Below are 13,775 nucleotides of genomic sequence, written 5' to 3'. Positions count from 1 at the left end.
TGCAGCCCCACTGCAGCAACTGAGCAGGAAAGAGGGAAATGTTAAATGATACAAATTATTTTTCCTTAATTAATATGATTGATTGCCAGGCATTGACGTTGAGAGGAGAGGGGGAGAAATGTGTGAAGGGAAAGTTTGCACAGACATCATTAGTTTTTCCCCATTTAAAGATTAATCAGAAGAGGCTGGGCTCTTTAATTCTGTCATTTGTATATTTAATGGGCTGCTGCAGAATCTATGGGTGTAATTAGCTAGCTGCCGCGCTCTCATTAATACGCCAGGCTCTGATTAATGCCAGCAGAGAGCTAACATGACTGGAGTTATTCAGGTTATGTTGTGTAGATGATTACACACAACCTCCACTGTTTACTGAGACAGAGAGAGGAGAAACAATGCAATAACACATGAAACAATACTACCTAATAAATAAGATTCTATTCAAAACTTAAAATAGTTTAGTATTGCTACTTGTTAATGTTACATATTGTGGAATATAACAAAAATTCTCTCGCCACAGCACAGAGACGGAAACATTGAGTATGAACAATCGACTCCATGTAAAGCGCTCCTTAATCATTTTTTATTTTTTAAAAACTCAATTTAAACAATGTAATTCTCTCACTTAAGTCTAGAGTTGATGGTGTGCGGCTAATTGGTTTTATGTACTTGTAGGTCATAAAATGTATTCTTTACAGTACATTAAGTAATATATCACTCATTTAAAAAAACCCTTCAGACTTTTACACCAGACACCAGGACCGTGAACAGTTCATTGATATGTTTATTGACAAAGGTCTGTGAAAGCATTTCTCTTTCAGACTTGTCGGGTTCTGGCCAGAGGAGAGACTGATTTGACGTGCTATCCTGTAGGCTGTGAAGAAGAACTTTCATGCTTTTCTATCACCAGTTGTGAGTGCCAAGGATGATAATGTTTTTTGGTCAGTTGGCTGGTTGGTCAGTCAGACTGTTAAACACTTTCCCCCAAAGCAGGATATCTTCACACGAAATGCCATTAAATTTTGTATGAATATTCATGGTCCCTGACCAAAATTTCCACTACTGCACAAGAAATATCAGAATCTAATGGGCAGATTGCCAGGAGCACACTGTGAACACGTTTGTGGTCCTCAGAGGATGATCCTGTAATCTATTAGATTGTTGAGCACATTCAGCCTCTTAAGGGGATGAACAGTTGATTTTAACAGCTCATGGTTGGTGCGACACTCAAGACAAACTTTGCAGTTTAAGGCATGTCACTTTAATGACTGGCCTATTAGTTTCCTAAATAAAAAAAAAGTAATTCTTTTGGGGAAGACAAGTAGCAATTTGAAAGAAATTCATCATATAGTATATTAAATCTTAATTTGATTAACTGGTTGTCTTTACTTTTTTACAATCAAGTATTTATCAATTGTTTAACATTAAGCAATGACTTGTAAGGAATTAAGGTCTGTTGTACAGAGTGTTCGTGTACATGCATACTGGTGTTTTGTGTTTGTGTGATTGCACTGTACAGAAAGTGTATGCGTGTGTGTGTGTGTGTGTGTGTGTGTGTGTGTTTGTGTGTGTGATTGTGTGTGTGTGTTTGTGTGTGTGTGTGTGTGTACGTGTACCATGTACTGTGTATGTGCAACAGTCACCTGTCATGATGTGTGCTCAGGTTTGCCTGTTGATGGCTCCAAAGTGGTTGTCAGTGTGAAGTAGCACAAGTCCTGTGGGGAAATCTGAAAGAAGTAATGCTGAGCACAAGCAGTGTCACTTAGACGTTGTACATTTGGACCAAATACCTTGGCCAAGCATGCGTTGGCAGTCTGTTCCTCCCTATCACACAGGCTCACAAAAACATACTGTTCATTAGTTATATACATATACAGAATGCAAAAATCTTTTTAAAACAAAGATCAAGAAGACATGCTTGTATACATGATATGCACAGACACATTAATAGTATCAGTAACCTGTCTGCCTTTGCAAATAATGTCAGAAAAACTATTTAAACTGTCCTTAACATAATTACTACTGTTTGGCAGCTGTGGGGTTTGCATTGGACTTGAATTCTGGACTTCTGGGTCCATCTTTAGACCATAATGCATTGTCACAAAGTTCAGGATTTGAGAGAACATTTCTTTATATTAAGTTACACCGGGATGTAATGCATCATCATTTACCATTTAATGTATTTGACCATTGCACAGTTCTGTTTTGTATTGTATAAAATGTATATGAGGAAGGACTAAAAGTTATAGTGGTTCCCAACGTCAGATCACAGTGTGTGTTAGGGTCCCATAGCCCTGCGTACAGGATTGGTTGCGAGTGTATATATCTTGTGATTAATATGTACCTCCCATTTTAACGTCCACTATAGAAAATGCTGTTTGATGTTATCTGCAGTCTATTTTACCACAGATAATAATGACATCAGACTTTGAGCAGTAAAAGAGGCAGGAAAGTGGGATTGATGGGAAGGTGCAGAGTTGGGAGTAAAAGAGGTAAAAAGAGAATTGAAGATGCAAAGAGAGAAAACATTCAGACAAGGCAATAGTTGGAGAAAAGAGGAATGAAAAGGTCATGAAAAAGAAGAGGAAGGTTAAAAGCAAAGGGAGAAAGGAAGGGATGAGAGATGAGAAGAGGGTGGTAGAGAGAGAGAAGGTTAAAACGGGATAATGTAATGTCAGGTATCTGTCATGACTTCACTCATCTTTGTGGTGACAAGGTCATGAATGTAAATGACACATGTCCGCTTGATGTACAGAATGCAAGTCAATGCAATGTAAAGAACATTTTTGTCTTAGCTGTATGCTACAACCACAGTTACTGTACCTATTTCATGTAGACCTGTTTATAAATCATTAACCAAGGTAAAACTTAATTTTGTGCACTATTTGTGTTCAACGAATATGTGAACCACCAGAATTAGACTATTTCGAGAAGATACTTTTACATTTATTCCTTTATTTAGAGGCTTTTCAGCCTTTCCTTTTTGAAAGGAAAAGTGTAACGATTCTTTCCTTGGATTCCCTGTTAGCCACATCTTAATGTGACACACCCCTAGACACACACACACTCTGCTTCTGACGAAATCCAGGAGGATAAATGGGAGGAACATATTTTCAAATATGCACCTCTGACACATAACTGCTGCTAAGCCTGTTGCCAGTACTTCCTGTGATACTGCTTGTAGACCTACAGGCTGTATATCAAAAAGTTTTTTATGTGACTTTTGTACATTTGCATATACAAAATGTTGCACAGATTGTAAATCTGTCTGAGATAAATTAGTGTTTTTGGTCTTTACAAGTCACAATCTTTCACTATAAACCAACAGCTCCAATTACAAATAGACCGATGGTAACGACACAGAAAAAGTACTTTTCATTCAAATTAGTGTAAAAACTGGAAGCTCTGGGACATGGCCAATCTGTATTCATCTTGAGCGTGCCATGTAACTGTTTGACTTCTCTCCATCTTAAGTGAATTCACACACTAATTATTTTACACCGGCTTCTGATGAACCCTCCATTCAACTCCTTAGATCTTCCCACACTTCTGTTTTCTACAGAGACAGACAGAGCTGAGGAAACGAATGCGTACTCATAGACACACATAAAACCGTATGGTCTGTGTCACTGTGGATCTAGTAGTGGATTAAGATTCAATCTCTAATCCGTAGCAACATGACAAGACAGTACGCTGGATGAATTCTCTGCACCGTGTGTGTTTGAGGCTCTCCTGCTTCCCCCAAGTTTCCCACATTGCAGAATCTTTGATTCACAGTATGCATTTATTTTTATATATTATTATTTATGCCAGTTATTGCCCTGCTCAAAGATTCAATTATATTCCTCCTAACTGTTGTTTTCTCACATCCCAAAATCTTTTATTCCAGTGTGTCAATATTTTATAAGCTTTATTGTTTTTGAGAAGTATAGTTGGGCTTTTTGTAAGAGAGCTGAGATATAAAAGAACTGGATTATGTTTAACTTTGGATTTTCAATCATTTTAATGTTTTGGTGATTTATTTAGCAAGTCCTCCTGAAGTTAGCCACAAACCTTCACATAGAACAGTGTTGTAACTTGAAAATGCAGGAGATCAATGTGCTAACGTCTTAATTGTAATTTCATATAAATTTGTATCTTTTGACGCCCCACTCAGTCTTTTAATTACTTCATCTTTTCTAAATATACTATGGAAGATTACGGTTTTAAGAGATAAAAGCAAAGATGGTCTCTCTTTTTACTATTTTTAACGTAGATGGCAAACCCTGAGTGCTGCCTAGTATCTTCCTGTAAATGGTCAGCTTTATCACTAAGACATTACAGTTGCCCCTCAATAACAGCTCCCACAACTCAACCCCAATGCACCCTCTGTCCAGAGTTTAAAAGGTTGCATCCTGTGCTGTTTAAAGTCTTAAAAGGGAAAACATTACATGGTTCCTCAGTTTAATTATATTGTATTATACATATCATTCTCTATATGTAGATTTCTGAGAACAAATGAAAGTAAATTAAATCTCTGTCTGTCTCTCTCTCTCTCTCTCTCTCTCTCTCTCTCTCTCTCTCTCTCTCTCTCTCTCTCTCTCTCTCCACAAACACACTTGTCCCTCATCTTACTTTGTATCAGGTGTTGGATTGAGTTTCAAAACTCGGTCCCCAGATGGCCTGCTGCTCTGTGCTTTCTCTCCTGGAAATCAAGAAGAGTTCCTGGCTGTTCAGATCAAAAACGGACGGCCTTACTTTTTGTTCGACCCACAGGTACGTAAAGCCTTTTTTTATACTTTTAAGATTATGAGTAAAAAAAAAACTGATGTCGGGACTAATTTGACCTAATGTTTTCTCTGTCAGGAACTTGCAATTTTTTTCCCCGCTGAATGAGAAGCATCTCCATGTAGCAAATAGCTACATGGAGATGCACCAAGCATGCTGTTGTTCACAGCTCCATGTTTGACAACAGAACTTTGTCAAAAATTATATTTATAAGTGTGCTGCTGTCCTAATGGCCATTTAACCCATTTTGTTATGCCATTTCAGAAATCTTTTTCATCCACATTTTCTCATTAGTATTTGTTTCTTACTTTATTACTGCATCCTACTCACTTTACTCTCTTGCTCACCTTCACCTGTATTTTTTTCTTTTTTCTTCTGATCCACCTCTGGCTCTCTATCTTTCTATCTTTTTCTTCCCCTCTCTCTTGCGCTCGCTCCCCATGTCTCCTATTTCTTCACTCACTTGCTCTCATCTAATAAATGTGATCTGTAGCCCCTCATTGGTTTCTGTCAGGGAGACAGGGAAAGGGGAAAAAACTTTGAAAGTGTGTCAACGTTTGAATTGGACTGCAATTAACTCATTCCCTGCAGTCACCGCGCGTGAATACCAATTGCAAGCTAATTAAGCTTTGCACCCTTGCACACATACACACACACATAGAAATACACAGCCTTGCTTCCCTTATCCATCCATACAGACACATGTAGAGGGGTTAAAGAGTCAACGACTTCGGTGATGAAAGTGATAGTGGGAGATGATTACACATACTTCCATGAGGCCACCAACTAATTACACACTCAAACAAACACACACTTACACTTTCCTTCCTATCCCTATCACTGTCCAATACTGTTATCAATACGTCTTCATCAAAATGTAACTATAGGATGTATTTGCATGTGCAGAGAGGTTTATGTCACTGAATGGATCTTTGTTGATTTGCAGTGTTGATGTGCGTGTCTGTGGTTATGTGCACTCCTGGAAGAGCAATGGAGTGTGTGTGTGTGTGTCTTCTCCAACTGGGTTGATTCCTTTGTTTAGGCTAGTTTGGGGTAATTAACAGTGGGAGTGGTGTCATGGCTTATTAGTGTTCCCCTAGATACATATAGCTGGGCCCATTACTTCCCCCTATTAGCCTGTTGAGCTAGCCTAATGGGATTACCAGTGCAGGGGGGAGTAATTTAGCATGACACAGGAAAGTGATATGCTCATAAATATGTGCACATGCGAGCTGCCACACACATACTTTGAAACACACATTGAAACATTCCCTTTCACATGTATAAGAGATAGACCAAAGCACTGGAGTTTGATTACTGTTAAACATACATGTTGAAACACAGACACACACGCAAACACAAACACATACATTTTACACTCTATTGATGCAGGTGAGTAGTGTTTTATAGACCACTGGCTTTCTCGAAGTATATGTAGCTACAGGTGACTACAGTGTCTGTCAATGGTGGTTCTTGCTAAAATCTAGAAAGCTGTAATTTACAGTCCTTTATTGTTTGATGAAGAAAGCATTGTAATCTTAAACAACTAAGCATGTATTCTTAAAGTTATTCATGTGAACAAGTGCATACCCACTTATTTAGTGCTTACTGGCCCTTAGGAGGCTACACCTCTATTATTAAAGGGATTCCTGTTTCCTTGCCCACTTAGCAAAACACACACACACACACACACACACACACAAATCTTTAAAGTGCATTCAATTTTTTGGTCAGTAATTCACCTAACACTAAATGTGGCATACATGAACTTTGCACCTGGCCAAGTGTTGGAGTTTTCCTATTGGTCGTAGTCCTTTCAAAATGAATTGGCAGTGTTGCCAACTTAGCACCTTTGTTTGTCATGGTTTGCCATGGCAGACGCTTTTTGTTTGAGTTTATGTTTGGATTTGGTCACTTCCTGTTTTTTTTGTAGTTGGTTTCCTTGTGTGTCTTAATGTTTTTACTTCCTGTCTTGGTCCTGTTTCTCTGTGTGTTGATTGTTTGCCCTGCCCTAATGTGTGTCACCTGTGTTCAATCTACCTTTCCTCCCTTGTGTCTATGTAGTCTCTGTGCTCCCCTTTGTCTGTGTCGGTTCGTCTGTTCATGTCTGGCTTGTCCTCAGTCTGTTCATGTTGCCTGTCCATGTCAGCTGTTGTTATCCCCTGTGTCTCCGGTTGTTGTTCCTTGTGTGCCCTCGTGCTTCGGTTTCCTGTGCTGTTGCTTCACCAGTTTTCGTAAGTCTTGCGTTAATAAACATTTTTGCACTTCATCCCCATGTGTTGGCTGCATTTGGGTCCAGCCTTACCCCGGTTGCCTCTATCCTCCCAGCCAGCTACCCCGTCGGTCATCAGGCCCCTTTGCACGCTGGCTGATCCCCTTTCTGATTCAGATCTGGAGGACCCTGAGCCGTCTCCTTTTTGGGGAACCCGGCTAGCCTTCCCTGGAAGATATCTTGGAGTGGGAGCCCCTGGGAGGAGACGCAGGCAGCGGAAACGCCGGTTCTCCAAGCAGCCTCAGCCTCAGGCTTCCAACCCGAGCCTCGGCCTTGATCCGTCCAGCCAAACGTCAGGTCCCTTTGCACGCTGGCTGACCCGCTGTCTGACTCGGACCTGGAGGACCCTGACGAGTCCCCTTTCAAGGGATATTAGGTTATTTTTCCGGTGTTCCGTGGTGGCCACAGAAGGCGAAGACATCATGGCTCCCATCACCACAGGGAAACTCAGGTTCAGTCCGGCCGAATCCTGCTCCTTGTGTCAAATCAGCAGTTCAGCTGACTTCTGGTTCCCCATCAGTGGTCCGTGTTCAGTCGGCTGTCCAGCAGACTCCTGCTCCTGTTAAAGAGTCAACTCCTGGTCACCTTCTAGAGGAGCTCCACCTGCGACGCCCTCCTCCCGCTCGACCTCCTGCGAGACCCAGTCTTCGCCGCCCTCCTCCCGCTCAACCTCCTGAGGGGCTTCGTCTTTGCTGCCCTCCTCCTGCTCTACCTCCAGAAAGACCCGGTCTTAACCGCCGGCCTCCGGCTGGACCTCCGTAGAGACCCCGTTTTCGCCACTGGCCTCCGGCTCGACCTCTGGAGAGAACCGGTCTTTGCCATCGGCCTCCAAAATGGTTCCGCCTGTTTGCCCGACCTCAGGGTCACCCCACTGAACTGCCCCGCTTGTCCGTAAGGCCTCCGGGCCGTCCCCAGAGTTGAGTTGCCCTTTTTTGCCTCTGAGCATCAGTGGATGCTCTCCTAATCTGCCCCTGTGGTCCCAGTCTCCTTCCCTTGCCCGGTTACTTTCCTTCCTGTCCACTGGCCCCTTTAGCTACTTTTAACTTTTCAACTACATTCTCAATTTTTAACATTGACCATACACAGTCCAGCCATATGCTAGGCTTTGACCTAGTCTTGTTTAACAAAAATTCAGATGGATCTTGAAATGACTGCCACACTGGTTGACCAGTGTTGACCACACTGGTAATAGGGAGGGGTCTCACAAAGTGGGGAGTCATCTTACAACCCAGAGAGAGATTCCAGGTGAACAACTGGAGTCTAGAGTTCTTAAATTGAAGTGAGATTACATAACAGTACACCTGCCACCGGTGCCTCTGGTATCTGTTGGAAGTGTCGAGCAGGGTGGCATAAGGTCTCTTCCAGGTGCAAAAGCATAGCAAATGAGAGTCTGTACAGATCAGGAGGTTTATTATCACCATTTGTACTCATCTCTCTCCTTAGTGCTGGGCTTGGCAGAGGGGTTGAATGGGCTGGTTTATAAAATTGGTCTTATGCTGGGCTGACCAAAATTATGAATTTATCTATAATTAGAAAGTTTTTCAAAAGATGGTGATTGAAAATGACAAGTTAGGGTGGGTAGATGGTCAAAATTATCAAAAAGAGATTTCAAATTTATCCTGACTGGCATGGACTTGGACTAAGATTGCAATACTGAAAACAGGTGGGAAACACAGAGACAGTGGAAGATGAGGACATAGAGAAAATGGAAAAAGATCTGAATGTCATCTGATGTAAACTTGACAAACCACTTCCCGTGTCCATAAAAGATTGCCTTTACACACACACACACACACATACACACACACACACAATAAGGGGCTGCCAAGTATAGCTGGGAAAGACGGGGTAGCACTTTGGATAAGTGCTATTTATTTGGTGTCTGCGGGTGTGTGTGTATGTATTGTACACAGTATATGTAAGAGACTCAGAATGAACAAAAATGCATGCAGGTGTGTCTTCACACACACGCAGTGCGAGGGAGAGAGAGAAGTGGGCTATGTTCAGGCAGTTTCTGTTCAGGTTTTCCTGAACTGGTCCTTCTCAGTAAAACCACCACCAATCTTCTGCCTATTAAACAAATCTACTTGAGTAATTAAGTTCTAAATGCCTTGCTCAAGGGCACCTAGTGTTATTTGCTTCCAGTCCCGGTACCTCCAAGCCTATGGATTCAAATGGGTGTGTTTGTGTGAAGAGAGAGAAAGAAAGTGGTAGAGAAACTCCTCCCCTGTTGTCTTGTTAAGTAGAGCTGTCTAGCAAAGGTAGTAAAGATGTCAGAGGCTGATATACTCTGGCATTCATACATTTATTGATCTCATCATTAAATCTTCATCACTGTGTGTGTGTCTGTGTCTGGATATATATGTCAGTGTGTTTGTGAGTGTGCACGTAACAGTTATTCTTGTTTTAATACATTACTCTTTGCCTACTTGCTAAAAGCTGATCACAACAATGATGTCATACTTAATAGGTAGCAGAAAGCCCTGTAACAACACTTTGATGATTATATGTGTATGTTCATGTGCTTTTGAGGGTGGTGTGTGTGTGATGTGTGTCATCAATTATTGTCTAACCTTGTTCGCACAACAGAGGGATAAAGAAGCAATAATTTAAAATGTTACAAAGTAAGCATGTTTGATTGCACTGTGATTTTAAAAGTGGTCCATGTTGAGCCAGAGGTCATAGATTTACTTTAGCGATTACTGTAAAACACATAGTTGCAAGACCTCTGGTCAGAGTCAGGAAACAAGTATAAGTCAATTGGATCTCTTCACAACACCATTAATATATATATATGTGTGTGTGTGTGTGTGTGTGTAGGGCTCAGCGGTGGCTGTGAGTGTACAGGATGATGGAGGGCGACGCTACAATGATGGACAGTGGCACAGCATCATAGCAACAAGGCGAGGGGCCGTGGGAACACTCGTTGTAAACAATCAATACAAAGGTAACTCTTCTCATGTTCATACTGACCACTGTGTGTATAAGCTCAGTGTGAGGACATAAATTCGAGTGTATCTGTGTTCATCTGTTCATGTGAGGACATGCTCTTGTGCTTGTGAATAGTATGAGACAGACAAGTTATGTGTGTGTATGAGTGTGTTTCTATGTATGTAAATCCCCCAGCTCTGCATGGAACTGAGCCAGGTTAATCCCAGCCATTCTGTGTCTGATGAGAAAAATACTGTTTCATACACAGAAACACATTTATGTTCCTCAGTTGTTCTCAAATATCTCTTTCAAATATTTTCTTTCTTTGTGGGTGAATCTGGATAGAGACTACATAAGCATATAACCCTTCTCACACTTAGTCTTTCTCTTCTGCTCTCTCTCTGTCTCTCTTTTTGCTTGCCTTTACAACCCTTTACCTCCTCTGTATATTTTCTTTCCCTTTATTCTAATGTGCCCCATCCCCTTTTTGTTTTTTTAAAAATACTCTTATCTGTCATTCCACACTTTTTCTTTGCCGCACACCATCATCCTCACCACCAGGAAGTGCATCAGCTTCCAGCGGCAGCACCATTATTGGTGAGAACACGGGGGTGTTCATTGGAGGACTGCCTGAAAACTTCACTCTGCTAAGAGAGGATTCAGGTAAATCCATTTCCACCCACTCCCTTTTTGATGGTTGATATTATTTGATGTGTCTCCCAAAACGTAATTGTACGTGGCCAAAATTCTTTCCTCTGATTTTCATAAGGCATCCTCACTACTACTAGACCAAGTTCCTGCCTTCATAAAATTTGTCATCACTCTCATGTTCAGGCACTGATACTCCTAATCATCTTTGTGATAATTCATAGTTTGGATGCCTATGGATTGAAAAGTTGGAGAGTAACATTTATGGAATTTATTTTTGTCTGTTTCACCAGGTGATACCCGGCTGGTGAAACCGAGTTTCTCTGGTTGCCTTAAAGACGTGAGTTTTAAAGTGACTGACAGTCCCTCTGAAGAATGGAGCTCTCTGGACTGGACAAAAGCCACAAAGAAGGTGGAGGTGTATGAAAACTGGGAGGGATGTCCTATTCAAACTGTGGATGGAGCCCATTTTCTGGGTCATGGTAGGATCTCATGGATTGTTGCTGATAATGGTTATGATCACTTTTTAAAAATTTACTTCCTTGTTTCAATAGGCTCAATACACACTAACCTAAGGTTCCAACATGCTACCAAGATTTATATTTTTATTTATTTATTAAAATGACAATAGGCAATAGAGTATTAACATTGCAGAGGGGAAGACAACCTTTATGTTGTGTCTTTTGTCATGAGCAAGCTGTGTTCAGATACAACTTAAAGTTAATTGTTAGTGCTCCTAATAAATTGGCAATACTGTATATCTTAATAAGATGCTTGCTGGAGCTGTTTGTGGTAATGAGGTTGTAGTTTCATGTTGATAAATATGATTATGATAGGTTCATTGGCCACTGTGTGAAATATCAAGTTCATCAGTGTACATTTCCTCAATTATTGCCTTATAAAAGGGCCTGCTCATCTAATCTGTTTTTTAGCTCTCACTTTGAAATACATGACAAAACATTTTTAACCTTAAACATCTAACACATTTTAAATATGACTCCAAAAACATTTTTCAGATGTTCCGGATAAAGCAAAAGAATTTTCTGTCTTTCTTTAGCCTTGAGCTTGGTGATAAAATGGCATGTTGTTGGTAATTTTTTCTCCTTGTCTCAGGTTACTTGGAGCTGGGCAGAGATGTATTCAGTGGAGGACAGGACTTTCATATTTCCATGGATTTCAGAACAGACCAGCTGAATGCACTTTTATTCTTTACATACAGCACACAAACTGAAGACTACATGCTGGTAATGAGCAGAGACACATTTAAACCCATTGTTTAAATACTGAAAACACACAAGCAAAACTTGAGAAACACGTGACAAAGTATCAGCTTGTGATATTCTGTTTATTGGTGTGTATATTTAGGTGGAGCTGGAGGCTGGTCTCCTGTCCTTCATTCTTGCCTCTGAAGGTCATGTGACTGAACTCAGTATGTGGGTCGGGCTTAGCTACTGCGATGGGGACTGGAAACAGTTGTCATTTGCAAAACGCGGCTCACTCATTTCTGCCGCAGTCAATGACTGGGCAGAAGAGACAAGGGGAGGAGGAGCAGTGAGGTTGAGAGTTGACTCCCCCTTATACTTGGGGGGTGTGCCCATGGACCTCATACATCCTGCTCTGGACAGCCGAAGTCACAAACACGGTGAGATATGTGTATGCACAGAGATAGTATCAGTACAAGGGGATGTTAAAATGTAAAATGGTAACAAGCATATTACTAAGTGTATTTTTCTCACTTTCTCCTCTTCTCTCTCCTGTGCTCTCATTTCCTCTTTTCTCTCCTTCTATCCTTTCCCCTCTCTTGTCCTCTTTCACAGGCCTAGGAGGTTGCATAAGGGATCTGAACATAAGAAGTGATGAAACAAACCCTTCTGCCCGTCAAAGTATTAATCTCTCTGTTGCCTCGCGCCGTTCTGTTAGAGTCTACTTAGATGGCTGCCCCACCGCTGAAAGCCGGTTCAACTGCAGAGGAAATGATTCGGTGTTGGTGTATAGTGGGAGAAAGACACAAGCCACAGATTATAGTCTACAGCCTTTCACTGGTAACTATGCATAGTATACATATACTTGTACTATGTACACTACATATACTATTACACGGGGGATATTACTATGCTAACATTTTGTGAATGACATTGAGATGGTTAGGTGCTAACCATCCAAGAAATCTATGTATATATTACACCTGGAAATTCCATTACATTAAACCATAAATGCTGTAATTAGTAAATATAATGTCACTGACATATGACATAAGAAAATGTGATGCATCTTTTTGTGCATATGTTTCAAATACTTTCTCTCATTGTAAGAAATCTTCATCTTCCCTGTCCCACCCTCCCTCTGCCCATGTGCAAAAACACACACACACACCTTTCAAGAGTACTTGTACAGGTTTGTGGCCTTGGCTGCAGGAGGTTGGGCAGCAGGACCTTGGCAGAGGGGACGCAGCCGAGGCAGAGGTAAGACATCTGTCATTTCCCTGGCTGTAGTTGACATGTGTCTCTGTTGTATTGTCAGCACAATATATTTTACAGCCACACATGATGATGATGATGATGATATCATAACAATACACACTCCCACCCCCTTACACACCTCACTCATACAAGTATGAATGCAGTACACAAGCCATTACACAGTTTATGCAGGATCTGCTGATATACTGTCACTCTTTCTTTTTTTCTTTCTTTCTATCTAACCTCTATCTGACACACTCTAATAGTATGAGATAATGATAAGACCCTGAAGTACATAAGTGTGCTAAAGCTTCTCATACTGTGTGTGTGTGTGTGTGTGTGTGTGTGTGTGTGTGTGTGTGTGTGTGTGTGTGTGTGTGTGTGTGTGTGTGTGTGTGTGTGTGTTCCTCTTTACATGTACAGTATGTTTGCTCGATGCGTTGTGTACTCTGTTTTGGAATTAACATTTCATTTACAAAGTCATGAACATATATATGATGATTTTACTGATTAACTGAAAACAGGAAACTTTTTCACTCAGGTGCATTGTGGCACATTTAACAAGGAGGAAATATTTCCAACGGTCATCTGTGTTCTATAATGTTTCTCTTTGTTCCTAACAGATTTTGGATGTAAAAGCACTGCTATCTTGTACAGTATATGAGACTTATCCAAAGCCAGTGATATTACATGTGCCTGAC

The 13,775-nt window shown here is 41.0% G+C and overlaps 1 protein-coding gene across 1 annotated transcript in view; it reads left to right on the top strand.

The window, feature by feature from the left end:
* The window catches only part of ush2a (usherin), a 204,912-nt gene that overhangs the window by 75,289 nt on the left and 115,848 nt on the right, over positions 1-13,775 (top strand). The window contains exons 29-36 of the mRNA XM_022741757.1: positions 4,622-4,752; positions 9,857-9,983; positions 10,529-10,630; positions 10,909-11,097; positions 11,729-11,859; positions 11,981-12,257; positions 12,433-12,657; positions 12,997-13,077. Of these exons, the coding sequence (XP_022597478.1) occupies positions 4,622-4,752; positions 9,857-9,983; positions 10,529-10,630; positions 10,909-11,097; positions 11,729-11,859; positions 11,981-12,257; positions 12,433-12,657; positions 12,997-13,077 (1,263 nt within the window). The remainder of the gene's footprint in view (positions 1-4,621; positions 4,753-9,856; positions 9,984-10,528; positions 10,631-10,908; positions 11,098-11,728; positions 11,860-11,980; positions 12,258-12,432; positions 12,658-12,996; positions 13,078-13,775) is intronic.

The sequence above is a fragment of the Seriola dumerili genome, unplaced genomic scaffold (assembly GCF_002260705.1).
Source record: "Seriola dumerili isolate Sdu_G_001 unplaced genomic scaffold, Sdu_1.0 BDQW01000003.1, whole genome shotgun sequence".
In the NCBI taxonomy this organism is placed as follows: Eukaryota; Metazoa; Chordata; class Actinopteri; order Carangiformes; family Carangidae; genus Seriola; species Seriola dumerili.
The sequence above is the reverse complement of the archived record's forward strand: the minus strand, read 5'-3'. Positions and strand labels throughout refer to the sequence as shown.